Source organism: Lissotriton vulgaris, unplaced genomic scaffold (genome assembly GCF_964263255.1).
Source record: "Lissotriton vulgaris unplaced genomic scaffold, aLisVul1.2 SCAFFOLD_1043, whole genome shotgun sequence".
In the NCBI taxonomy this organism is placed as follows: Eukaryota; Metazoa; Chordata; class Amphibia; order Caudata; family Salamandridae; genus Lissotriton; species Lissotriton vulgaris.
The window spans coordinates 380,548-406,510 of record NW_028252006.1 but is presented as its reverse complement, the minus strand read 5'-3'; the positions used below and the strand labels follow the sequence as shown (position 1 = coordinate 406,510).

The 25,963-nt window shown below is 43.8% G+C and overlaps 1 protein-coding gene and 1 pseudogene across 1 annotated transcript in view; both read right to left on the bottom strand.

The window, feature by feature from the left end:
- Positions 1-25,963, bottom strand: part of LOC147662694 (uncharacterized) — a gene marked incomplete at its 3' end in the record, with an annotated part of 662,849 nt that overhangs the window by 379,394 nt on the left and 257,492 nt on the right. Inside the window, exons 9-10 of the mRNA XM_086950972.1 lie at positions 22,662-22,859; positions 9,088-9,182 (exon numbers count right to left, since the gene is read on the bottom strand). Coding sequence (XP_086807098.1) covers positions 9,088-9,182; positions 22,662-22,859 — 293 coding nt within the window. The remainder of the gene's footprint in view (positions 1-9,087; positions 9,183-22,661; positions 22,860-25,963) is intronic.
- LOC147662695 (eukaryotic translation initiation factor 3 subunit E pseudogene) lies at positions 15,057-16,506 on the bottom strand (annotated as a pseudogene).

Sequence of the window (25,963 nt, the reverse complement as noted above, 5' to 3'; positions counted from 1 at the left end):
GGGCTAGCTGACTTTAGCAGCTGCGCGGCCGCGCAGTTGTTCTTTTGTTGGCCTTCCCTTCGGTATCTCTGGAATTGTAGATCCTTGGTATGTATGGTGGAAATACAACAAGGACATTGCAGAGACTAATATAATAACAAGTTGATGTTCCCAAGGACTCGAGAATAAAGGAAGCACAGTTCATCATTGATTCTGAATTAGATTCCTTGCCATCAATTGCTTGTTACGATTGTATACTTGATTCTGACTATTTAGTATTCTTTCTGGGACCAAGCATAATTGTGTTTCTATGTGCTTATTATTTTTCATAGCAGGGGCAAGTTGAGCTCCTCGGATGATAGCTCCTATCCCCTGTTCCAAGCCACTAAGCGTCTCTAGGTATGCATGATGCAAAATGACAAACTAAAACTGACTTGTCAATGTAATTAGATATATATATGTATAATGTTGTTCTTCTATCTCTAGATCTAGTAGAGGCAATGGCATAGTCGATTTTAAACCCTGGAATGCAGTACAGTTATTTTACTTTACAGGTACTTAGGAAGAAAATTCACTACAGTTTATTCAGTGTTGTTTATTATATTAGAGTTCACAGCAAGGATTATTTACAAGTGTGTGCTTCTCTTTACAGATCTCCGTCCCTGCTGTTCCCTCCCTTTCCTTCCCTCTCCTGATCACTTAAAAGAGTCTGTGGCTACAATCAGACCTTAAAGCTATCAGGAGGTGGATCCCATATAGCATCGTACGTCTCTGAGGATTCCTGGACTTGACAGAATTAACGCCCCACTAATTAATTATCCTCCCGGACTTACGGTGCAATGGCCACCTTAGACAATGTTTTAGCTGCATTAGCTCGAGTGCAGGCTGAGCTGAGGGCGTCTAGGGCAGAAACCGCTACACTTCAGGCCTAAGTAGACAGGATGCAGCATAACCCCTTTAATGCTGGGATATCTCAGGGTTCTCATATTCCGCCAGTGGTGGTGGAAGTCCCTACTCCCATACCATTAGCTACACCAGAAAGATACAACGGGGATAGTAGTAAGGTTCAAGTATTCATCACGCAAGTACTACTACACTTTTCATGTAGACCTAAGGCATTTAGCACAAATCAGTCTAGAGTAGCCTTTTTGGTGTCTTATCTGGTGGGGGACGCTGCACAATGGGTCGTACCTTTAGTCAAGAGGGATGATCCCTTAATGTATGATTGGGATGCATTCCTGGCGGAATTCGAAAAAACATTTAATCGGCGGGCTGCTACACTCTCGGCAGACTGAGACTTGCTGGAATTGAGACAAGGTAACCGGGACTTGATAACATGCCTCAGTGACTTCCGGCGTTTGGTAACAGAGATGGAGGGCCAGAAGCCAAACAAGTGGCAATCTTTCATCAAGGATTGAGGGAGAAGATGAAAGACGTCCTGGCCCAGATTGACCCCCCAACCGGTCTCATGCAACAATCTTATTCAACTGGTACTTAGATTGGATCACCGTCTTGGTGAACGAAAGGGAGAGAATAAGAGAAGAGATATATATGCCTTTAGGACAGACCAACCCCGGACGACCGACAATGCTCCAGGCTCCAAGTCTGAACCGATGGAAATCGGTGCTGTACGTTCACCCCTTACAACAGAGGAGCGAGACTATCGAAGGATGAAGGGGTTGTGCCTTTATTGCGGGAGAAAAGGACATTTTCTCAAAGAATGCACCCGTCGCCCAAAGTACCCCCGGGGAGAATATAAAAAGGTGTCTGCAGTCACATCAAGTCCACTGACGGGAAACGATCGACCTTGAAGCTGGTGGAAGGGAACACTTCAAGCCAGGCTTTCATCCCTTCCCTTGAAGGTGACTCCGTCTGCAAGAGGAATCATTTTTACATGAATCTGCGTCTAAAAATACGAGAAGAATGGCATGTAGTGCAAGCTATGTTGGTCTCTGGAGCAACTAGATGTTTCATGGATCAGCAGCAAGCCAAAGCTTTGGGAATTACCTTCCTGGAAAAAGAAACCCCAGAAGCGGTCTATGCAGTAGATGGGAGACCTTTGGATTATGGTCTCATTCAAATCCATACGCGGGAATTAAGTACCTTGCTGGGACCTGATCATTTGGAACAGTTGACTTTTAACATTATACAGGCACCCCATTATGGGGTAATACTCAGCTTACTGTGGCTGAGAACCCACAACCTCAAGTGGATGGGGAGGAGAAGCCCCTTCTGTTTTCCCCGGATTTCTGCAAAAAGCATTTTCTCCAACAACCCCTCAATCCTGCATTATCCTTGGCTCTGTGTCACCGCATCACCATGGCAGTGGAGCATGAGGTACCTTTACCAGAGGAGTATCTGGAATATGCCGAGGTATTCAATGACAGTAAGGCAGAACTACTTCCCCCGCATCGGCCATAAGATTGCCAGATTGACCTAGAACCTGAAGCTGTTGTTCCAGCTGGAAGAGTGTATGCACTTACGGAACCAGAAACCGCATATCTTCGAGAATACTTCAATAAGTACTTGGAACTAGAATTCATAAGGGATTCCAAGTCACCTGCGGCATCTCCTTTATTTTTTATTCTGTAGGCCAATGGGGAGCTCCACGCCAGTGTGGATTATAGATCCTTGAACGCTACTACCATCAAGAATTGGTACCCGTTGCCCCTCATTAATGTACGATTAGAGCAGGTAAAAAGGGCTGTAATATACACATGTTTGGATTTAAAAGGCGCATATCACTTGGTCTGCATGCAAAGCGGGGACGAATGGAAGACAGCATTTAAAATACATTTTGAGTTGTACGAAGACCTGGTGATGCCCTTCAGATTGTGCAACGCTCCCGCAGCCTTCCAATTTTTCTTAATGACGTTCTGCGGGACTACCTGGACAAATTCGGGGTGGTATATATAGATGATATTTTGAGCTATTCATCTAGTATAGGGACACACCCGCAACATGTGAAGACCATTTTGAAGACCCTAGAGGAGCACAGATTGTATTGCAAGATCAGCAAGGGTGAGTTCGGAGTAACCTCTGTCGAATTTCTGGGAGTGAGTGACAGGAAATGTCGGAACGGAAGATAACTGTGGTGAAAGAGTGGCCCCAACCTTTGAACGTTCGTGACATACAATGTTTTTTGGGATTTGCCAACTTTTACCGTTGGTTTACCGATCACTTCTCAGATTTAGCATCTCCCCTCACATATTTACTACGTAATAAATCGAGCTTCCAGTGGACAGCGGATGCCCAAGAGGGGTTTTAGGCCTTGAAACAAGCATTTGTAACAGCTCCGGTCCTGACGCATGCAGACCCACAACAACCCCTACATTGTGAAAGCAGACGCCTCTGACTTGGCTGTAGGTGCAGTACTTTTCCAACATCACAAAGATACCGATCTACTCCACCCGGTGGCGTACATGTCCAGGAAACGCAATACAGCAGATCACAATTACACGATTGCGGATAGAGTTGCTTGCCATCAAAGAAGCCTTCCTGGATTGGAGATATCTATTGAAAGGGGCCAGACACATAGTGACTGTGTACACAAATCATCGCAATCTCCAATTTATGACTGCAGCAAGAAATCTTACCCCACGGCAGCTGCAGTGAATGTTGTTCTTTGCCGGGTTTAATTTTCGGGTATTATACAGACCAGGGAAGGACAACAAGAAGGCAGATGCCTTAACCCCACAAACTACTTCCACAACGCAGATGACGGACGTTAAACACACCATTAGCAATGGCATAGTCTATTTTAAACCCTGGAATGCAGTACAGTTATTTTACTTTACAGGTACTTAGGGAGAAAATTCACTACAGTTTATTCATGTGTTGTTTGTTATACTAGAGTTCACAGCAAGGATTATTTACCAGTGTGTGCTTCTCTTTACAGATCTCCTTCCCTGCTGTTCCCTCCCTTTACTTCCCTCGCCTGATCACTCAAAAGAATATGTGGCTACAATCAGACCTTAGAGCTATTAATTAATTAATTAATTGTGTGCTTATATAGCGCTGGAATCACTCCCGAAGGGGTACCTCCGCGCTTCAACCGCTGCAAAACCCTTCCTGGCTTCCCTGAGAGATGGTCCCTTAATGGGTATCTCCAGGGTGAGACCAGGCATCCCCGGCGGTCTGGTGGGGCCGTTATTGAAGATGAGGCAAGCTAGTGCCCAGAGTTGCCGAGTGTGATCACTGATCAGAGTGGGCACCGAGGCGAGAGAATTATCGAGTCCGCTGACCCAGGTCCAGAAACCTGCCGCGTCGGGAATCAAACCCTGGTCCCAGGCCGTCCTCTTCTCTCGGGTCTGCCGCCCCTAACCAGTGAGCCACACTACTTCACTTTAGCTTCAACTTCAGCTATTAGGAGGTGGATGCCATATAGAATTGTACGCCTCAGAGGATTCCTGGACCTGACAATAACCATGTTCTCCCAGACTCAGTGTGTCTCCTACAATGGCGGAAAATACACAGCTTTGTTTAAAAACACGCCAAAGTGGCCCTTGGTGTCATGCTTCATCATAGGTGTCTTCCCGCACCGCTGCTGGACGCGGCGTGCTGCAACCTACGACTACGCTGGAGCACTCATTTTAAAACAAAACTATGTGTAGTGTAGGAATGTGAGTGGAAGGGTCAGGAGTGAGTGAAGGGGTGAATATAAGTTACAAAATACCTGGCTCTTTGGAAAGAAAACTTTAATATTCCGTTGAGCTGGTATTATTAAAAGTGGGGAATGAGTTGAGATACAATGCTATAATGAGCAGTTTCTCCTATGTCAACATGTTTTGAAGCAAGCCCTCCCCTGGCTTATTCATCAGGACCGACAGTGCTTTCCACCATTGTAGGAGACACACTTAGTCTGGGAGAACATGGTTATATATCTATTCCAGGGTGGATCCCTTTTGTTTCTCATATATTGACTATAGGAGGACCTATCCACCTCGGAGCATTACCTCTACACTCCCTATTTTGATTATTTACTTGACTCTGACAACTAGCCATGAGGAATATAATTTTCAGATTTAAAGATGCAGCAACCAGCTATGCATCAGCTCAAAGTGTCACATGAGAAGTGTTCAATCGAAATTAAGGTTCCACTGTGGTATCACAAATAATTTGGGAGGAAATGTGTATCAAACCTTTTTATAAACCTCATTACAACAGGTCATTTAAATAAAGACAGTTTGTCCAGCAAGCATAGAAATGCAGAGAGGGGCAACAAATAAACTTTTATAATGCCCTCTGCCTGGCCTTGCCAGGCCAAAGACAAAAGGAACGAAAGACAATTCGACAGCTTGGCTTGTAAAGGGTCAGTCTAGCGGATACCACAACATGTCACAAATTGATCTAAGCATCTTGCATAAGTGGACTTTGTGCAGGGTGCTTGGTAGAGAGGATGATATCCACAACTTATGGTGGGAGCTCAGCTTCTATCTCTCAGTCACCTTGCACAAATATGCAGCTTTTGGTGAAGAGCGCTGCCCTGCCAGTCTTTCCATATCCATTTTCGAACTTGGGGAAGGAAGGACAGAGGCATAAAGGTACATTTGAGTACCCACCACTGCAAGTTTGTGAGTTATTTATTCCAAAATATTCATGGTTGCCAATAGATTTCATTAATGCTTGCAGTGCAGCATCGGAATCCATTGCAGAGCCTGCATGTACCACCTGGCGTAGTAGACAAGGATGAAGTAGGAGGCCAAAAGACCAAAAAGCAGCAGAGCTGCTCTTATCAAGATCCTGGACTGAGGCTGAAATATCAGGACCGTAGTTCAAGTGTCCTGGGATCGTTGCAGAGGATGGAATTACAATCTTGCCAGTATGGCTCCAATGAATACTAGCCTCTGTGACGGAATTAGATGCGACTTCAGCTCAGTGATCATGAACTGCAACAAGGTCAAGAGTTTCGGCTTTGTCTGGAGGTGGTCTACAACTGACTGTGGCGAGACTGCCTTCAACAACCAGTTGTCGATGTAGTGGAAAACTGGTATACATAACCTCGGAATGTGTACTGGAAGGACCTCCATCACTTTTGTGAACATGCAAGGGGCACTGTTGAGGCCAAAGTGGAGCACTGTTCCCAGTAGGATGCATGTGTGCCATTAAAAGTAGACTAGAAAGGCTTAGTGCTGTTGCCACAGGGGAAGGGGAAAGAGGATTGGTGGCCCTGCTTGCCAACACACTGCTTGCTGGACCCACGTCCCTGGCCCCAAAAGGACTTCAGGGATTGCTGCAGGGTTTGGGGCAATTGTGCTGTTTATATGCCAGCCCCTGGAAGGCTTCCAAATTTTCTGAACTGATTGAGAAACTGACTGGCACTGGTCAAAAACCAGTGGCTCTACGTCTTTGAAATACTTCAGAGAAGAATCAGCTCTTCACCAAAAACATGTGAGCCAACAAAGGGCATATCCATGATAGAGGCTTGTACATCTCTAGAAAAATCCTGCGGAACGGTTCCACACATGGTGATGGAGCACAACACTGGTGCCTTCAGCACCTCCCAGCTAATCAGCAATATCAAGGCCGGCACAAATCAAGTATTTACTATTTAGCTGCATTCTCGCCATCATGAATTGATGCAGTGAGGGCTGGAAGGTCTCATAGGACCACTAGCCATGTCCCAGACGTCATGCATATAGGACCCAGCAAACAGGCTACAATGAACGACCACAATGCCGGGCTAGCTGAGGAAAACATTAATTTACCAAATGCTTTTGGACTCCCTATCTAGAAGATCTCTGGGTGGGGCCCTTAGTAAGAAAATCTGAGGTTTCAGGTGCTGGTCTGTTACTCCTGGTTGCCTGCCTATTCAGTCAATTAATTAATCAATAAATCGATGCTCGTTAAGCATGGCTACTCACCCGTGAGGTTCTCAAGGCGCTGGGGGGTGGGGTGCAGGTCCAAATGGTACTGTGGTTCGTTCAAAGAGCCAGGTCTTGAGATCCTTCCTGAATTGTGTCAGAGGCGGGGAGAGCCTGAGGTGGAGAGGCATGGCATTCCAGGATTTGGCGGCGAGGTAGGAGAAGGACTTACCTCCGGTCCTTCTCTTACAGATCTGAGGGACGGTAGCGAGGGCCAGTTGAGCGGAACAGAGGTATTTGGTGGCTACATTGAATGAGAGAATGTGGTTCAGGTATGCTGGTCCAGCGTCATGGTGGGCTTTGTAGGCATGTGTGAGGTGCTTGAACATGACCCTTTTGGTGGCTGGCAGCCTATAGAATTCTTGCAGGTGTTCGGAGATGTGGCTGTGGCACAGGATGTTGAGGACATGTCTGGCTGTGGCGTTCTGCATGTTCTGAGGTTTCCTGAGTAGTTTCTGGTTGGCACCTGCATAGAATGCATTGCTGTAGTCGAGTCTGCTGCTGATGAGTACGTAGGTGACCATCTTCCTAGCCTATTCACCTGTGGGCAAAAACTGGGCTTTGACCAAGTGCCCATCAAGGTATAAGTGAGTACCTCATTAAAGGGAAACAAGGACTCAGATGTGGCTAGCCCAGGAGGCGAAATTTTCGTAAGAATGTCAGTCTTCATCTTGATTGAAGACAGCTGCAATTCCAAAGCCCCACCTGCCTGTTGGACCACCACTGCAAATGATGCACCCTTTTCCAATTGTGGTCCAATTGGCGAATCCAACTCTGTTTCAGGGTAGATATCAAGCCCAATGGCCTCTTCTATGTTATAGGCATTGGTACAGAGTCAGGCTGTAAGCCAACTGGTTGCGCTCACGACATTTGTATTGCGATCGTGTTATCGCTCAATATGAGGCTGAAGTAGGTTTTGGTGTCAGACATTGGATTCAGCACCAGATCCTCTTCTGTCACTGGTGCCATTCCCCATTGATGCCAGTACCAATACCACAACGCAGGGTCTGGAGCGACAATAGGCACATGTACTGGAGTCAATAAGGGACCTGGAAGGGGTCAGACAATGCTGGAGAAGGACGTGCACAACAGAGGGAGCCGCAAGCATGCTGAAAATCTGCAGCATGGCTTCCCGGAAAGCCTTGATTTACTGCAGCTTTGCCGATGGCCTGGGAAACTTGGACGCAGCTGGATCAGTTTTGATAATCGGCTCAACAGGCATGGATCCTGAGATTGACATTGTAACACACTCACGCCCTCTCATTGGATATAGGATGGCGGGATGGGGTCGAGCCCCGCTTAGCCCATTTATGTTTCAGCTTAGACTTTGATTTAGACTTACTGGAGGTCTTTGACCACGAGGGTGAGCTCTCAGGGAAACTGCCTGGAGAGAAAACAAGAGCTCACCCATGACCTGGAGGGGGACTTTCACAAGGGTCTTGACTACTTCTCATGTTCTGCAATGTACAGCTTTGCTTCTTGATTCTGGATCACTTTCTTGTGCAGGAGGGCTCCCTTATTACACAACTTTGTGCTATGTCCTGGCCCAAAACCAGAGACACTCCTGGTGCTGGTATGTGACCAACATGTTTCCAACGGTCACAACATGGGTTGAAACATGTATTTTTAAGTATGGGGCCTTTTTCCCTTGCACACTGGATATCATTTTAGGAGTCATCTGAAGGCGGTCACATTTTGGGAGCAGAGCTTTGGATCCACGTTGGAAGGCAGAAGGAGTAGTCCTTGTATGTGGCTCCCCTCTTTTACTTCTGGGGCAGTACGGAGTCAGTACGAAACCTCATTGCACTACCTCGTTGTGCATGGAAGCATTGCTGGAAAATGTTTCTGGATCCAGTCTGGCACTTGGAGAGAAATTCTAAGGTGAGGAATCTGCAGTTAGAAGTATCAATCAGAGGAAAGACAAATAAGACAAAAGTGTGGGTAGGTTCATAAGTCACAAATATGCTATTTGTACCTCAGGGTGCTGTGTGATAACTCAAGCCTCAAAGCATCTACAGGTGATTGATTTTGCAGGGAGGATGGAACTTAGACTGCCACTTAACATGGCTTTACATATAACAAATGTAATAAATCACAATTTGCATATTGGGTATTCCAATGACCAAAAGTTACTTTTCTGGTTAATCATGCTTGACTCAAAACACTTTTTTCAGGATTTATAGAATGTAATGGCACAATGCCATATTTCATACACATTACTGATTACTCTATGTCATGCCCATACCTTTCTATTTCTGACAGTTTCTTTGCAACTTCATTGATGGTCTCATTAACAGCAAGATCTGCTATGCTGCTGCTGGAACTGGGAATGACTGTGACCTGTAAAATAAGTAAGAATGCAATGTTATTGTGTTTTAGAGGTGGGGGCACCTAGGCTGAAAATGCAAGAACTGAACTAACTCCATCTTGCGTTTGTCTTGTGAATGTATTGCTACAGCACTGATACAGGTTTGAGCTTCATCAACTAATAATTTGGCGTATTTTGCAAAGCTCCGCTCCAGATGGCATGGGAAGACCAGGGAGTGAGATATGATGTCTTGTTCTGATAGTATCTGTCAGTGTACCAGGAATGAGCTCTTACACGCATAATAACTGCATATCTGTATGTCATGCCTCAGAACCAAACTGTGGAGTAAATTTCCATTGCTGGATGTGGTTGTTACTACCTGTTCTTAGAGTATTCTTTCAGATATTTGCTGGAGCTCCAACTGCTCCCATTTCGTTCAGTTGACTAAAACCTTGCTCTCAAAACCAATCTTGCTTATGAAATTTACTTACGGTTCAGGCGTTAACAGTTTTGGTGGAGGAAGATGGCCACGCTTCCACCACTTAACGTCGGACTTGAGAACCCGCAGCAGCCAGGTCATAGTGATCCTGGAATATGTAGAAGGCACACTAAACTGAGAGATATTCCCCTAAAAGTCTGATCCCTGCTCAAAACCTCAACTTGGCTTCATTAGTAAAGTGGTAAGTCTGTAACCCTAGTAGTTCTTTCAGCGTGGCAAGAGGTGGAGGGCAGAGGACTAAATTGAAGGTTACCCGAGGAATAAACTGATAGACTGCAGTCAGGTCGTCTTTGAGTGGAGAATGACAAGCCAGGATGTTCTTCCCTTTTGCCATAAACTAAGCAGTTAATGTAAAGGGCAGACTGGTGAAAGGAAAGTGTATGTGTTTTCCATTAGAGGAGGGGTGGTTACCCTACAGGTGTGTGAGGAAGTCTGCTAAAGGCATAGGGTGTAGAAGTTGATTACAGGTTAAAGGCATTTGTAACTGAGAACAGGCAAGGAAAATAGATACATTGTGCCAGGTTTCTTCCTTGGAAGTGTGAGTGTGGGAATATTTTAGGAGGGTTGTTTACCTCCAGATGCATTAGTGGTAGGTTTCCCACCTTCAGTCATTGGCAATTCTAACAGTAAAGGTAGGATAGACAAGGCACAGCAAGTCCCCCAAGTGAACACAAGTGCACACAAGGTCAAAAAACATTAGTATGCTTATTTGTCTGTGGTTGAAAGAATGGCATTAGCTCACAAAAAAGGTCTGAAGATACAGTGTGTTGAAAATAATACGTTGGAAATGAAGCATTTGTATTGTTTGCCAAATTTTAGAACGAGCCCAAGAACTTGCCCTGACTGGCAGAGGTAAAGGACAAAAGTGAATGAGTGTCAAGGCCAGGTGTGCAAAATAGGAAACAGCGGTTACAGCGCTGTCATTACATCGTGCTACCATTACAACACGGTCGTTACAACGACCGCGTTGTTAGTATGTGATACATTTACATCGCAAGTCATTACAACGACTTGCACTAGGGGGTGTTGAGGTATTGGAAATTAATTCCAACACCTTCCCTACTGTTGCGCAAACTGGAGTAGGAATAGTAATTATTACTATTCCTAAATCCAGTGCGCCCCCCTAGAGCAAGTCGTTGTAATCACTTGCGATGTAAATGCATCGCTTACTAACAACGCAGTGTTGTAAAAGCACGTGATGTAATACATCGCGATGTAATGAGCCATCTTCGTGCAAAATATCGGATGTGTGAGAACAGAAGTGCTACTGGAATATGGCATTTTAGGAATGTCTGTGATGAAAGCTTGCTATAGAATGCCACAGTTCCAGAAAATGGCACCTGTGAACTGGACAAACTGCATTATTTTTCGGTTTATGTGATAGGACGAGGGAATGCTATGTGAAATGTCCAAATCCCAAACGTGCACTGTGAAACTGTAACGCTTAATGGACAGGTTTGTTCAGCCTGTTAAGATAATCTGCCTTTGTGATGTTAAAAACGTCAAATGGTAGGAATTTGTTGCTGCTCATTTATAACAAGCTAAGTAGCAAAAATTAGTTGTCTAGTCTCCCATAAGACTTTAATGAACAGGTATCTGTTTTGAAACAGCAAAAGTGCAGACTGTATTGTACTGTGTCAGTTCCCTGTGATGCATTTTCCTGCCTTCTGCTTTATTCTTCGAAACCTGTTTTTGTTAGAATAGATCAATATTAATTCTGCCTATAAATCTAAAATAGTGATTCTTTTAAATCCCGTGAGCTAAGGTGGATAGATGGGTTAATGAAAACAAATGTGTGTTTTCCACTGTGGGGGTATTGTGCTTGTTTTTTTGTTAAACACTGCTGCTATAGTGATCCTGTTCATCACGAAAATACAGCCCTGGTTGATAGTCCTTGTGTTTGATTCCCAAATAGTTTATGAACTCAAGACATTCAGTTCTCAACAGCAGGCACACAACCTCTCTGTTGCGATTCGCAAACGCCGGAATTCTGTGAATTCCGGCCTTGGTGAATCACAAACCGCTTGATACATCTAGCCCTAAGTGAGAAATGGTTCAGTTTCAAAAACTTTATTTCGGTCAGTAGTGCAATAAATAAATAAATAATTTAGCTAAAAAAATAAAATTCATAAAAAGAGACAGGTCCATAAATCAGAAACAGTGGACTTAATCATGGGCAGCAAATATACTAAGTTAATAGAAATAACATTAAATCCCTATAACAAATCCTGCACCTCCTTGGGTTCTTTCAATAAAACCCTTGGAAAACAGAAATCCAGCAACTGAGAAGACAATCGGGATGCGGAGGTCAGACTTCAGTATCCGAAACACCTCAAGGCAGTGCCTACTGCCAATATTCCTACAAATCTGGACCAACCAGCCTTTCCTTGCTTTATGGTAACCAGGACAACTGAAAAAAACATGTAACACTGATTCTTCTGGGAAATCACATACAGGGCAATGTACCATTTGCTGGTTTCTCCACTTCGCTGTAAAACAGCGGAGCGAAAGAACCCCAAACCTGAATTGTAAAAAAAGTTTTCTTGCCTCCACCGGTTTGATAAGATCTAGTACTACCTAAAAGCGAAAATTGTCTTTTATTTCTAAAAAAGCTAGAGATAGCTTGCCAGTTTTGGAAGAAGAATGAAGTTGGGCCATTCTATACTCTTCATAATGGACCTTTATTTGTTTCCTTGAGATTTGAAAACAGGTACGGTCAGGTTTGGCCCAGCAATCGCCCAAGCCCATAATAGTTAGTAAATGTTTGAAATGGGTAAACCAGGAAAGTTTGAAAGCACCCTGTACCCACATGACTTCAGATAATTCTTCCCTATATGATAGAAGTTCAGGAGTGGTCCATTGGCGACGCCATTACATTAAAGGTTTAAGGCTCGACACTTCTGCAATCGCCATTAATCCCGTATCCAATCGCAGCGGAATTAATGGGGTGCCCAGTGGTAGTCTAAACAGCTGTCTGAGATATTGGTTTTCCACCTTTGATAGGGTTTCAAGTTTGTAGTGGCCCCATAACTTGGCACAATATAATGTGCCACCTCGAGCCTGGGCCTTGTAGATTTGTAATGCCGGGCTGACGGCTCTCTTGCTAGACCTTCTAAACACCTTCATGATGCCACCTGTCGATCGCGCTAATTTTAGTGTCGACTTAGTAATATGAGCCCCCCAGTCCATGTTTTCAGTAATGGTAAGGCCTAAGTAAATAAAAGATGAGACTCTTTCCAGGGGTTTACCATTTAATGAAGGGTTTGGGGGTGTACTTTTTGGACTATTAAACGCCATAAATTTGGTTTTCTGTAGATTTATTTCTAAACCTCTTCCCTTACAGAATAACTCAAATTTATCTAAAACCTTTGGATCCCCATGGGTGATTTAGATACCAAAAGAGTGTCATCGGCAAACATCATTGCTGAAACTCTACGGGAGGCTAACTTAAAGGGCATCTAGGTCTTTTTCTGTTAACAAGGCATCAATCAACCCGTTTATATAAAGGCTAAATAACGTAGGCGCAAGCACGCAACCCTGGCGTACGCCATGTTTAATAGGTATGGGAGCAGTACGTTTTCCATCCCTACCATATCTTATTTGTGCATAATTGTCTTCATGGAGTCGCTTAAGAAGTTGGATTAAATACACTGGGACCCCCACCTCTCCAAGGACTGACTACTTTTTCCCGTAGCACCAGATGGAATGCCGACCTTAAGTGAGACGATCTTCCAGTACAACAACTGCAGTCTTAGTGCTTGGTCCAGGGTCGACAGCTTTTCCCTGAACACTGCTTGAAGGGAGGACAGTACCCCTTTTTCTTCCATCCAGGATTCTAGCCTGGCAAGCAAAACACGGCCATAATAATTTTTGGGAAATATATATTAAACTAATAGGTCTGTAATTAGTTGGTAAGAGTGGGGAACCTTTTTTAAAAATCGGAATCATCTCCGCACCAAGCCAGGTAGAAGGAACCTTCATACAATGCCGTATGGCATTAAAAAGAACCCAAAAGTACGGGGTCCAAATGGCTGGTTCACTCCTGTAGAGGTCCCCAGAGATCTTATACAAGCCAGGAGCTTTACCTGGTGCTATTTTTACCAATGCGCCCTCTATTTCCTTTAGGCTTATGCATGTACTTAAACCTCTATCAGAGTGAGAGTTTAATTCCCCGTTGCTTGCAGAGCAATCCACTTCCGAGTAACAGCAAACAATTGGGTCTTCCTCAGGCTTCTTTTCCTCAGCATAAAGGGATTCAAAGTGCTCCCGCCAAACCTCTTCATCCAGGTTCGGTTCAACCGCTGTTTTGGGGGTAGAAGAACCTAAATTTGCAATACCACAAAACGCCCTCATGTCTCTATCCCCGAGGGCAATTTTCAGTGTATCCCAGTTTTCCCTTTCCCACCTTTGTTTAGCTTCTTGGACAACCACTTTATAAACCTTTCTTGCAGTTTTTATATGTGGGCGATTGTTAGCTTTAATCGATACTACAAGCACCCTTTTTGCCTTACGGCATGGGCTATTATACCAAGGGTGGGATGCGACCTGGCGGGTCTGATGGTCTTGATGGGGTAGAAGAAATTCAATGAGACTTCCCTTAATTTTGAAAAGTTCATCTCAACCATTTCCAAATCTAGGTCATCCCTACTTTGCGTGTGTAGAACATACACCTCTTCAAGCACAGGGATTAGAGCGTCACGCTCATCTTATCCTGCGATTGAAGGAAATCAGTCCACCTCACTCTCCTCCTACAATTTGAGACAATCAACCTAGGATCAATGGGGTTATCTGGGTGCACATTCTCAAAATGTAGTGCTTTTAGTTCTATTGTTAGGGCATGGTGTTCACTATCTAGTCGTGTAATAATTTTAAAATCAATCATCCTATCCCAGGAGTTTGAATCAATTAAAATATAATCTAGTAAAAACCCACAATCCCTACTATAGAACGTGTAACCATTTGATGTATCGGAGAGTGATCTCCCATTACACGCTCTTAATGAATGTTTTAAGAGAAGGCAATTCATCAGTATCACCAGGGTAGACCATTTTTTGACTTTTGGGTATCTAGACTCTGGAATTTCCAGAAGATGATCCTCGTCGAATATGTTTTAAAAAAACAGACCCTCAAGTGGCTCATACGGGGATGTATATCGTTACAACGCATGCTTTTTCCACGCATGCCTTTACCACGCAGGTTTTACAACGCAAGTCGTTACAACGACTTGCGTTGGGGGGCGCTGGATAGTGAATAGTTTAATTTACTATACCAACTCCAGTCCCCGTGGATAGTAGGGAAGGTTTTGGATAGTAAATTAAACTATTCCCTATCCTACAGCGCCCTCCAGCGCAAGTCGTTGTAACGACTTGCGTTGTAATTCCTGCGTTGTAAAGGTACTATTTACTACCATATTTATTCAAACTATGTACTTTCAATCACATTCTTTTGCATTTTTTGTCAATAAAAGAGTTCATGATGTGAATGATCAGGTGAGATTTTCTTAAATATCTTAGTAGAATCCAGAAGACTCAGCAGCCCAGTGTGGTGCCTCGGCTCGAATATTTTGGCTTACTTTCTTCTCAATGTTCATAGCCAGCTTCTGACTGCAGAAAGACAGGTTTTTGGTTTTCTCAATCACTTGCTGGTAAGGAGATATTGCATTGTTCCCCATCACCACATGGCTCAGTTTGGAGTCTAATTTTGCGTCCAGTCTTGCATTTTGGATTAGATTGACAATCCACCTTTCAGCATCGTCTGGAGTCATATTCAGCTTATCTGCCAGCATACTAATGCTGATACACTGATGAATGCGACAAAAGGTTTCAAAAATAAAGAGACGTGCATTTTCAATGAAGTCTTCTAGGAAGGCCACCAAGAAAAAGTAATTCACAAGCACCGATTCACATTCCCTTAGTTTTTTCTGAGCACCATCAAAATCAAAGTTAACATACAGGCATTCCACAAACTCTGTAATGGGGTCCTTGTATGTATAAGATTCCCGTTGAATGACTTTAACCAGATCTTTAAGGACTTGCCTTCGTTTTCTGCCATTTTTGTTGGTGATGACAGCTGTTGTTAAATAATGGAGAATATGGGGGCACATGGTCTGAATCGCATTAAGATAGTGTGGCTGGTACAAGAAGAGATCGATGATGTTGTCTCTGCCTTTGGGATGGTTAAAGAAGACAAACAATGACCAGTGAATGAGCCATGTCCTCTGCTGGAGAGATTGTAGAGGAGAACTAACAGAAATATTATCTATGGTCTCTCTTAATCTCGTGAGATCCTCCATGGCTGCATCCGAATTCTACATCAGAATTTCTGATGCTAGCTTTCCCCACAAAGAACTCAAAGCATTTCGATCTGTCGCAGGAACCAGTGCTCTAAAAAAGTAGAGGTATTCGGCAGCCCCTGAATAGTTGCCACATTCATACTGGAACTTGGCATATCTGTACAGAGTGTCGAGGTATTCTTGCCTAAAACCATGCTTATCAGCAAGGTATTCAAAGAGCATCCTTCCATCCCTGGTAGACTGCATTTGTCTGGTTGTTTCTGGATCTTCAAACATCTTCACTATAGGCTCCGTTTCAGACTGAAGTTGCTTCAGTTGTGCAACAACTGTGGATCTCTTTTCTCGTAAAGCATGCAGAATTTCTTTGTCTGGGTAAAGGTGTTTGTAGACATCCATAGCAAAGTCAACCATATTAGTATCACTAAGGAGTTCCAACTTCCCTTGAAGTAATTCCATTTCATCGTAAATCTCTTTAACGGAGAGAAACTCCAGTAGCGGGAAAACAAGGTGCCGGTCCAGGAAGTGTGCGATCTTCCTGGTGAGATCGTACTGCGCCATCTTGGCAGAAAAGGTACTGCGTGGAAAAAGTTTCGTTGTAAAGGATGTTTTCCCTCAAACTGGCATTTGAAGTCCCCGCCAACGATAACCATTTGATTTACAGCAATAGAATATAAGAATGTGGATGAGTCCTCCACTGTATTAGACTCTTTGCCCCTAGGAGTAGGCCTCGAATATATAGATTTATTAAAACAACAGGAGGCTTGGAGGGGAACTGCAATTGGACACATAGGATATCTATAGAACCTGTGTCAATTTGCACGGCCGTACAACCAAGGTGTACACCTATCCATGTGTTAATGCCCCCAGAAGGTCTCCCTACACCCTCTGATATTGCAGGAATACTAAAAGAGGCATAACCAGAATTAGTTACCTCCCCTCTTGCCCAAGTTTCCTGGAACATGCAGACCTCGAATTGGCAAATAAAGGATACCCAATCAGGGTCATCCAATTTGTTATTCATACCCGCTATGTTCCAAGACAGGACCCGTGTTACCTGGCAATTTTGTGAGTTATTTTTAGAGGACACTAGGGGAGGCAGCTTCATTGGAGCTTTTGTTGGTCCAGTGTCTTCCCACACATTTAGCCCTATAGTTATGGGATGTTCAGAGTTTTCTAACTGGGCTCGATCACCTTCAGGATGGGTACTACTTCTGGAGCCGCTAAAGCTCCCTCCAACTAGACCCTTCTTTTTTCAAGGATTTAGCCCTTTACCCTTATTCTCCATCTCCATAGATACAGGACATTTTTCCTCTTTATTAGGTAGTGGGACTCCTTTTAGTCAATCAACACCTTCTAGGGGACTAAATCTATTTTCAGTGGGAATATTACAAATAGGTTGGTTATGCCATTGGGGGCCTAGGTTTAATGGTACAAAATTATTAAATACTGATGGTGGCGATACTGTTGGGGCTTGTTCGGTCGGTAGAAATAGCCTAAGGGAAATAATAAGATGCTGCCCTTGTTCCTCCCGTACTCTGTAGCTAAAACTCTTTGAGTTATCTGTGGGTTTCTAAAATTAATTACTATGCATTCTCCTTGTATATCCTTATGTCGTCCGCCTATCCAACCCACCCTTCTTGCTGTTAGGATCTCTTCAGAATTCTCATATCCAAAATTACTATTGTTCACTAACCAGTGAACACATTAATTCTTCAATTCTTGATGGGATTCAGTTAGACCCTTTCTTAAATCCGGTACACCTGCAAGAACCACTACATAAGGAGTTGAAGCAGGTGGTAACTTTATGGTTGGTGGGACATAGGTCTGATTATTACGTTCTAAAACTAATCGAGTTTCTTGCACCTCCTGTCTAGGATTTTTCTGTACATCCCCTTTTCTTTTGGGCAGAGGTGAACTATTATTTACTACATTCGTTTGCGCCGGGGAGGCCTAGTTTCATTCTGCTTCCTAGCCAGTTGTACACTATCCGCATTTAAGGAAGAGACTGTTTCATTAGAAACCGGACAAGAGTTTGCCAAATGTTTATCCGTGGTGACCTGCTGACGTATCCTGCTATCTGAACTAGCAGTGTCCTTGATTAACTCTCTGGATTTTATCCATTAATTAAAATTTACAGACAGCCCGTCTATCCTTTCTATTAGAGGTCTAAGCTCCTCCTTAACAATAGCTCTCATTTGTATATGCAGATTAGTCACCAGTGATGAGACCCACCCAGACTGATCGTTTGTGTGACCTGTGGGGTCCCCTGTAATATTACCATCTTTAAGACCTTTTTCTGGAGTAATGCCGTGCAGTTTTTTCTGTCTAACAGGCGGTTTTGCTTTAGGCTTAGGTTTAGCTTTGATGTTTCTGCCCGATTGGTTTGTGATGACGGCTTCAGGTGACTCTATGGACACAACCTCTAGGAATACTATTTGATCATTAGAGAGCTCTAAAGCTGGGGCCCCTATATTTGAAGTAGGACTGAGGACTGTCGTTGCTATTTCTAGATTTGGAGTAACAGACTTCTCTCAGTCCGTTCTATTTCTGTGGCCACGGCTCCTAGAGCTTTCTCTAGCATCCTATATATAGAGGTGGGTTTAGAGCTTGTTTATGGCAAGGCTACAGCTTGTTTCTTGACCACACAGGCCCGTTTCCCCATTTTGCAGGCTTTTGACAGCTTTTACGGTGCTAGTTTATACGCTCCACTGTACTATTAAAATGTAAAGTAAACGCACAGAATTATCCCTGCTAACATACAGCACTGGCTTATATACTTCTCAAAACAGAACACCAAGTCAATGCAGTGAGAATGGACAAGTATCAGGGGATATCAAACTTGGTGGAAGTCAACAGTACCTTATGTCCAGGGCTCACAATGTAAATGTTAGGGGGGATGCCCAGCCCAGCCTTTTACGGGCCCGCCCTTGGCCTGGGCAGTGCCTGGGCACGCCTGCGCTTGTCCCGCGTTGCGGGAGGGCTGGGCCGGTTTTGAGGGCCCCTGGCGCCCTGCAAACGCGTCACTGGCTCTGCGCCTCGCGAGGCCCCCTGGGAGCTGGGAGTTCTGGGCCTCGCGGGTGTCCTGGCGGTTCCGCTCCCCCTCGGAGTGGCAAGCGATGGTGGCGAAAGTGAAAGCTAGTGTGGAGGTGCGCTGCTGCCTCTCGCTAGAGCCCCCACGGGTAGATGCTGACTGCCGTTTCCCTCACGGCTGAGTCAGGCTAGTCCGCGTCCCCAGTGAGAAATGAAATAGGGGCTTGGGTTGGACACAGTAGGAAGGGTGGTACTACCAAACTTTCTTAGGAAAAGATGTGTTGGCTTATGATTTTCAATGACTCCGCGTTACTATATGGACCTCTCTTGTGACTGTAACTGGATGTTATTGAACTATGTTGGGTGTGGCACATTCTCGAAATCGGTGGAGACATATGAAACATGCCGGCGTGATGCAGAGACTCTGGAAAAGAAGTCTTTCAAAGGACAGATCTCATAATATGGTGTCCCACTGTGTAGAGAGGGATCTGGGTGGACATTTCAAATACAAAATCCTGAAACTAACATTTAATGCTGCGGGCATCACAGCAGTGATGCTTTAAAATATGAAAGAAAACGATGAAAAAGAAATGCCTTCTCAGAGAAAAGACATATGTTCAGCTGATCCAAACGTATTACTCGATTATGAATGTGTTTGATTGTTGGGTGTGCACTCACATGCCAGATTCACTGGCAGAAGGGGTTACATATTGGCAAAGACCACTTTATTTTCAGTCGTCATGTGTTATTTATCATTCTTTGCACACACACAGATACATGAGACTTTTCACACAGAACCATTAACTAAAAGGGCTAGATGACAAACCAAAGAAAGGTTACAGTGCCCAATGATGTACAATGCATGTTATCTGAAGGGGGAAATAATTTTTAGATATGTAGGAAAATGATACTAGTCACCACTTGCATATACAAAATAGACTCAAAAGGTTCCATAATCAACCTACTTTAATGGAAAACGCTTTGCTACTAACACAGCCAGCTTTAAATCTATGGTACAAAATGGCAGGCAGGCTGTGCATAGCTTGCAAAATAAACTTAAAGGTGGGTGAAAGTAACTCGATGTACACTTCTAAGATGCCAGAGCAATTTGTGTGTTGAAATGAGATAAAGAGTTACTGAAATGTGCATCATCTTTGTGGAAAGAAGCCTTACTCCTTACCAGCTGGATGGGATAGCTCCAGTTATCTAGTGCTGTTATTCCTACGTATTTATCACCCTAAACAATTGAGGGACACCCACTTTAGATATTTTCTCAGCGATAGTTCCTCCAGAACAAGTTAGAAAGCTGAATTAATAGATAGGCTGGCTATTGACACCACTACTTCTTTATCTAACACTACCGAAGAGATGATTGCCACACGCAGTATGATTTTGCAGAACTTAATGTCTTTGGGTTTGATTTTAGCAAAGGAGGGTAGGGTCTGCAAGGTAATCAACATACAGTGGTGCACATTTATCCCTGACAATACATGGAACATACAAGATCTTCTATTAAATATCTCAAAAGATTTCACAGAAACAGCATGAGATGGGCAAATCAGGATTTTGGGAACGAAATCGGAGATTTTCTGGCAAAGGTAATTGTTATATTTTTACTTTTGGTTCTTTTAATATGCGTAGGGCCTAGCTTATGTTTAGAGTGCTTAAATATGGGAAGGAAATATAGTGGTCTCAAAGATTACAAAAAGAGATTAGGCGATAAGGAGGCAGAATTCGAAAGGGAATAAAAAATTCCAGAAGAGGGCAGGCGTCTGAATGACGTTGAGTGCTAAGAAGCTTGGCACTGAGTGCCAAAAGGAGCGTAATTTTGCCACCTATGCCGCAAAAGCTAAACCTACACAGACTACATCTTGCTTGCATCACATGAAAACATTGCTACAGTGCAACAACAACAAATAATTAAGGGCATTTTGTAGAGCTCAGCTCTGAATAGCATAGGAAGACTGGAGCTAGAGATATAATGTTCTCATGCTGACATTTTTTTGTATCTCTTAAGGTTGCAGCTGCATTAGGAAGAACAACAAATGTTATTATGAACTAGAAAGGAGTTGTTACACATATAATTAATGCCCATCTGTTTGTCATGCTTGAGAACTGAACTGTTAAGGTAATGTCCATTACTGGACGGGGGACTAAGAACCTGTGTTTTAATTTTTGGTGAATGGTTTCCTTAGTATTTGGGTTTAATACGCACTAATTGTCACATTTAGACATGCTTAATAGTACATGCAAAACACACAAGATGATGGACGGAATGTTGCACATTGGCAAAACATTCACCGCAGTCGCAGATCTGGGTTTAATCCATTGTTATTCTGCTCACCACACCACCCCAGTTCAGACATGGCCATATGCAAATCAGCCTTGACCCTGTGCCTCATGGGAACAGTCCAGCCAGAACGGCCAAGCCATGTCTTCCCTGGACCGGAATCAAGCATCCTAGGACCGGTTTCTGGCTATCAGCTGTCATATGCCAGGATAGCTTGACTCCAGTGGCGTAGTGAGCACAGGACCCACGTATTGGCATACCCATCCCACATAGGACGAACAGCAAAACACACAAGATGATGGACGGAATGTTGCACATTGGCAAAACATTCACCCCCAGTCACAGATCTGGGTTTAATCCAAAAACGATGGATTTAGGCCCAGATCTCTGTACGGGGATGAATGTTTGACATTGTTCTGCATTCTGTCTATCAACTGTTGGTTTTGTAATAGTAAATGCAAAACACTTATTTTCTTGGCTTTCTTTGAAAAGTTTCAAATCACCATAAAAGCTTGGCAGGAGCATATTGACACACACAGATTATTCAAGGAAATCACTGCATCATCATGTTTAGAACCGAGGGACTGATTCACCATAATGTTTTGAAATTGTGATATCTGCTGCGCAAAGACTTGAATATTAGATTTCATTAGATGGGGAGTCATAAACATTCCAATAGTAGTCTGGAAAATACGTCTAAGCTGCAGATTCCATGAGGGCTCATCTTTCACTCCTCCACATAAATGTACTCATGTGGATTGTTTGTAGGGTGGATAATCTGCAGAAGTAAATTTAGTGGGAATGTGCAAAAAAAAATTCTGAAGAGTAAACCTGGCTAGTGTCACTCTAGAACAGTTTTCAATAGTTTCCAAGGTGTGACTGACCATGTAGAATGTTGTTAATACACTAAGGTGTGCAACAATGTTTGTGGACTAGGCCCCAGGTGTTTTAGTTTGAAATGCAGTTGGGAATGAGGGGGTTAAATTTAGGAGCTCAGCTTTCACATCTTAAAATACCAAGCTGTACCAGAATAGGCCTAGAACTCAGAGGATAGATTATGTCAATGGTTTTATTGGAAAAAACATCTGACCTTCTTGCTATGAGGTGGTTTAACGGCAACATTCCTGATTTATTGAAAGAGGAAAAATGCTTGTAAAGGAATGTGACCCATCAGAGGACTGATTGATCCACAGTAGTAAGATACATACATTCCAGAGGGTAACAGTGGCAAAAACAAGGTGGCATTCCCCTGATATTCATGATATCTCTTTGGTTACAAAAGCAACAAATGCATAAAAAAGTTACTAAAGTGCCTAAAAATGAGTTACATCAGCTAATGTATGGTCCAGAAATCAAAAGGCCCTGGTACAGTAAATCACACAATATGCTCAACGTCTTACCTTAATGTTCGTCTGTACTTGGAGTCCGTTCCTTGCCCGGTCTATAGCTTGAGCTTTGAAAGAGAATGTTCCTGTCTTTCCTGCCACTGACACAACATAGACCAGCCCAGAATTCTCATCGATGGCAAATTCATTGCCTGGCTGGTCCATAAGGCAATATTGGAATATTCCATGCTTGTGAAGATCTGCATATTTCGCCTGAATAATGAGAAAGAGAGCGAGTATACAGCACAGTTGGTACAAAGAGCAATAATGAAAAATCAGACACATTAGCAGTGTTTAGTAATTTTTTTAAATCTTTTTTATTGTCATTTAGGCATAGTCCTGAACAGTCGTAATTATATTTTAGCAGCACAAAAGGACATTCTTCATGCCTACCATATTTCTGTTCTGTTGTATCCTTCATCTTCTGCTCACATTGATGGCAGTCCTTGACAAAAGCACAACCTTAATTGTACAACCATTGAGGATCTAAGTTGAAGCACCAATATTCTGTTGCAATAATATCTGACCATACCTTCGCACAACAGTTCGTCATTATACTCAGGAAGAAGAGAGCACAGTGATATCAACTTTTTCCATTCCAACATCATCCTAAAGAGTGGGGGAATCCTAATCCTTTTCAATAAATGCACCCAGTAGATCTGATGCAAATGCCAGGTTTTTTGCTTTATTGATACCACTCCCAGACAATCATTTTTTGTCTAATAGTCTTTGTCCAGATCTCCCCATCGCGCTATCATGTTTGTCATTGTGACTTTTTCAATATCTGCCCACTTCAGTACCTCTGCCAACCAGCAACTGAAGATGAGAGCTATGCCCTACTTCCACTGTGAGGCAATTAAATGTTTGGCTGATAGAAAGGCCAGTTCTAAAACACAGGATTTAAAGGTTAGTGGTGTCCACCAGCTTACAGGTACACTCAGAATCCACATAGCGTGCAAGCATTCATCTTGCCTAGGTATGTAATACACACTACTATGACAGAATCCACATGTTCATAGTGAACAAGTTACTTGCCTTTGATAACACTCTCTGGTAGAGAGTTTATTTAGCCACAGGTTCCTAACCATTTTAATATTCCCCAGCCGTCCCACTGGATCCAGAAACTTTATCAGTACCTCTGCACATTGATAGGTGGAGCACTGCAGCTCCGCACTGATGCAGGTCTGCTTCGGAAATGACGTATGGAGCCTTTTTAGGTAATAATCCAGCATGCTAACGTTAGGTGCTTTTGAGGCTATCCACAAAATTTGCCTGTGACCAATGTACTTTGGATCATATTAATGGATAGATTCCAATCCGAGAACACGGCTGATGGCAGGGTGGATGAGGAATCTGCAGCCAGAGCCTCTACCAGAAAGAGCATTACCAAAGGTAAGAAACTTATTCTTCTGATAGAGACTTCTTGCTGCAGATACTTCACCTTTGACTATTTACCAAAGCTATACCTATTTGGAAGTGGGTCTGTGACTGGCCGCAAACCAGAAAGTCCTGTAGGACTAAGCAGGCAAAATGACCCTCTTGGCGAACCCGACTGTGCAGACATTAGTGCTTTTTTTTAATGTATGGAGGGATGCTCATGTAGCCGTCTGGAAAATGTCCAGGACAGGGACTCTGCAAGCCACTGCAGTAGTAGTAGTAGCTTTGGCACTAGTAGGATGACCATGCAATACTTCTGGAGGCTCCTTTTTGGCCAGAACATACCAGATCTTAATGTAAAGCATGATCAAGTGGTAGATGGCTCTCGTCTACACAGCCTTGTCCAATTTCACTTCAGAGAACCCAACAAAGAGCTGATCATCCACCTGGAGTTCTTTGGTACGATCCGTTTAAAAGCTAAGAGCTCTCTTGGAGTTTAAATGGTGGAGTCTCTCCTGCTCCTTAGAGAGGTGAAACAGAGCATATAAAGTCAGCAAGATGATGTTTTGACCAATGTGGAACCGCATCACAACTTTTAGTGCAAAGGAAACCCCTGTCCACAAAACCAGTTGGTCTGGGAAGAAGCTAATGTATGGCAGCTTGACACAGAGTGTCCGAAGACAAAGAGCAAGGGAGGAAATAAATATTGTAAACCTTTCAAAACGCGCATTACAACTGGAGGCTTAAAAAATGAGGGCTGAGCCATCAACCATCAGAAGGTCAAAGGAGCAAAAGGTTCTCTTTAACTGTTCCCAGAGCATAGCCTTGCCAGGCTAGGAAAAAAAAAACAGATAACCTTGCCTGGAGGGGGGTCTACCTGCCGTGAACCTAACCAAGCCACTAGTTTTTCCCCAATGACAGGTATAGACCGTTCTGCCAAGGGCTGCTTAACTGCTCAAATGACATCAACCACCTCCGGAGGGAGATCTAAGGTGTTCAGCTGTCGCTGCTCAATCTTTAAGCATGAGGGTGGCAATTGTGAAGGCCTGGGCACAGAACTCTGCCCTGTTGCTGCACAACAGCAGATCCTCCTGGAGATGCAGCCTGTGTGGAGGACAGATGCCCCATGCCCAGGAATTCTGGATACCATACCCTTGGTGCTCAACCTGGAGCCACTAGAATTGCTTGGGCCTGGTTGGTCCTGATCTTCTTGGGAACTCGAGGTTGGAGTGGTATTGGTGAAATGGCATATAGGAGTCCCAAGTGTAACTCAAGGCGGAACACGTTTCCAAGCAAAAGATATCTTGGAACCTCCAACATGCAGTAGTGCTGACATTATGTGATCTTGGCAGTGGTGAACAGATTGAGCCAAGGTTCTCCTCATTTGCGGTAGAGACCTTCTGGCACCTCCAGGTTTACTGCCACTTATGAATCACTACTCACTGATGGATTGGCTCGTCTGCCATGGCATTAATGATCTTACCAGGTGGCTCACTACCAGGAAAATTCCTTGGAGGTTCATCCATTTCAAACGAAGCAGGGCCTCCTGGCACAGGGTCTATGACCACAATCCACAATTGTTTTGCAGTAACACATAGTAGTCCCTGCAGGCCTCAGAGTGGTGATTAGACCCCAGGCACCACAGGCAGATCTGCTGAGAATGTGTCACAGACATTTGTTTGAACTGGGTCTGGGAGGTGACATGTCCCTTGCACATTGAACATTTTGAAGAGGAGAGGGTCTCAAAGAGACAAGAGCTTGCTCCCGATCCATGTTTAGTGGCACAGAAAGAAAGGAATAAATATCAGTGTGCAGGATGGGCCCCTATATAGGCTTCACATGTCATTTCCAGCACAAAACGATGTCAGTGAGGATCTACACAGTGCCACCAACTAACACCAGAGGTACTGCTGAAAAGTTTTCGGACCTAGTCTGACACC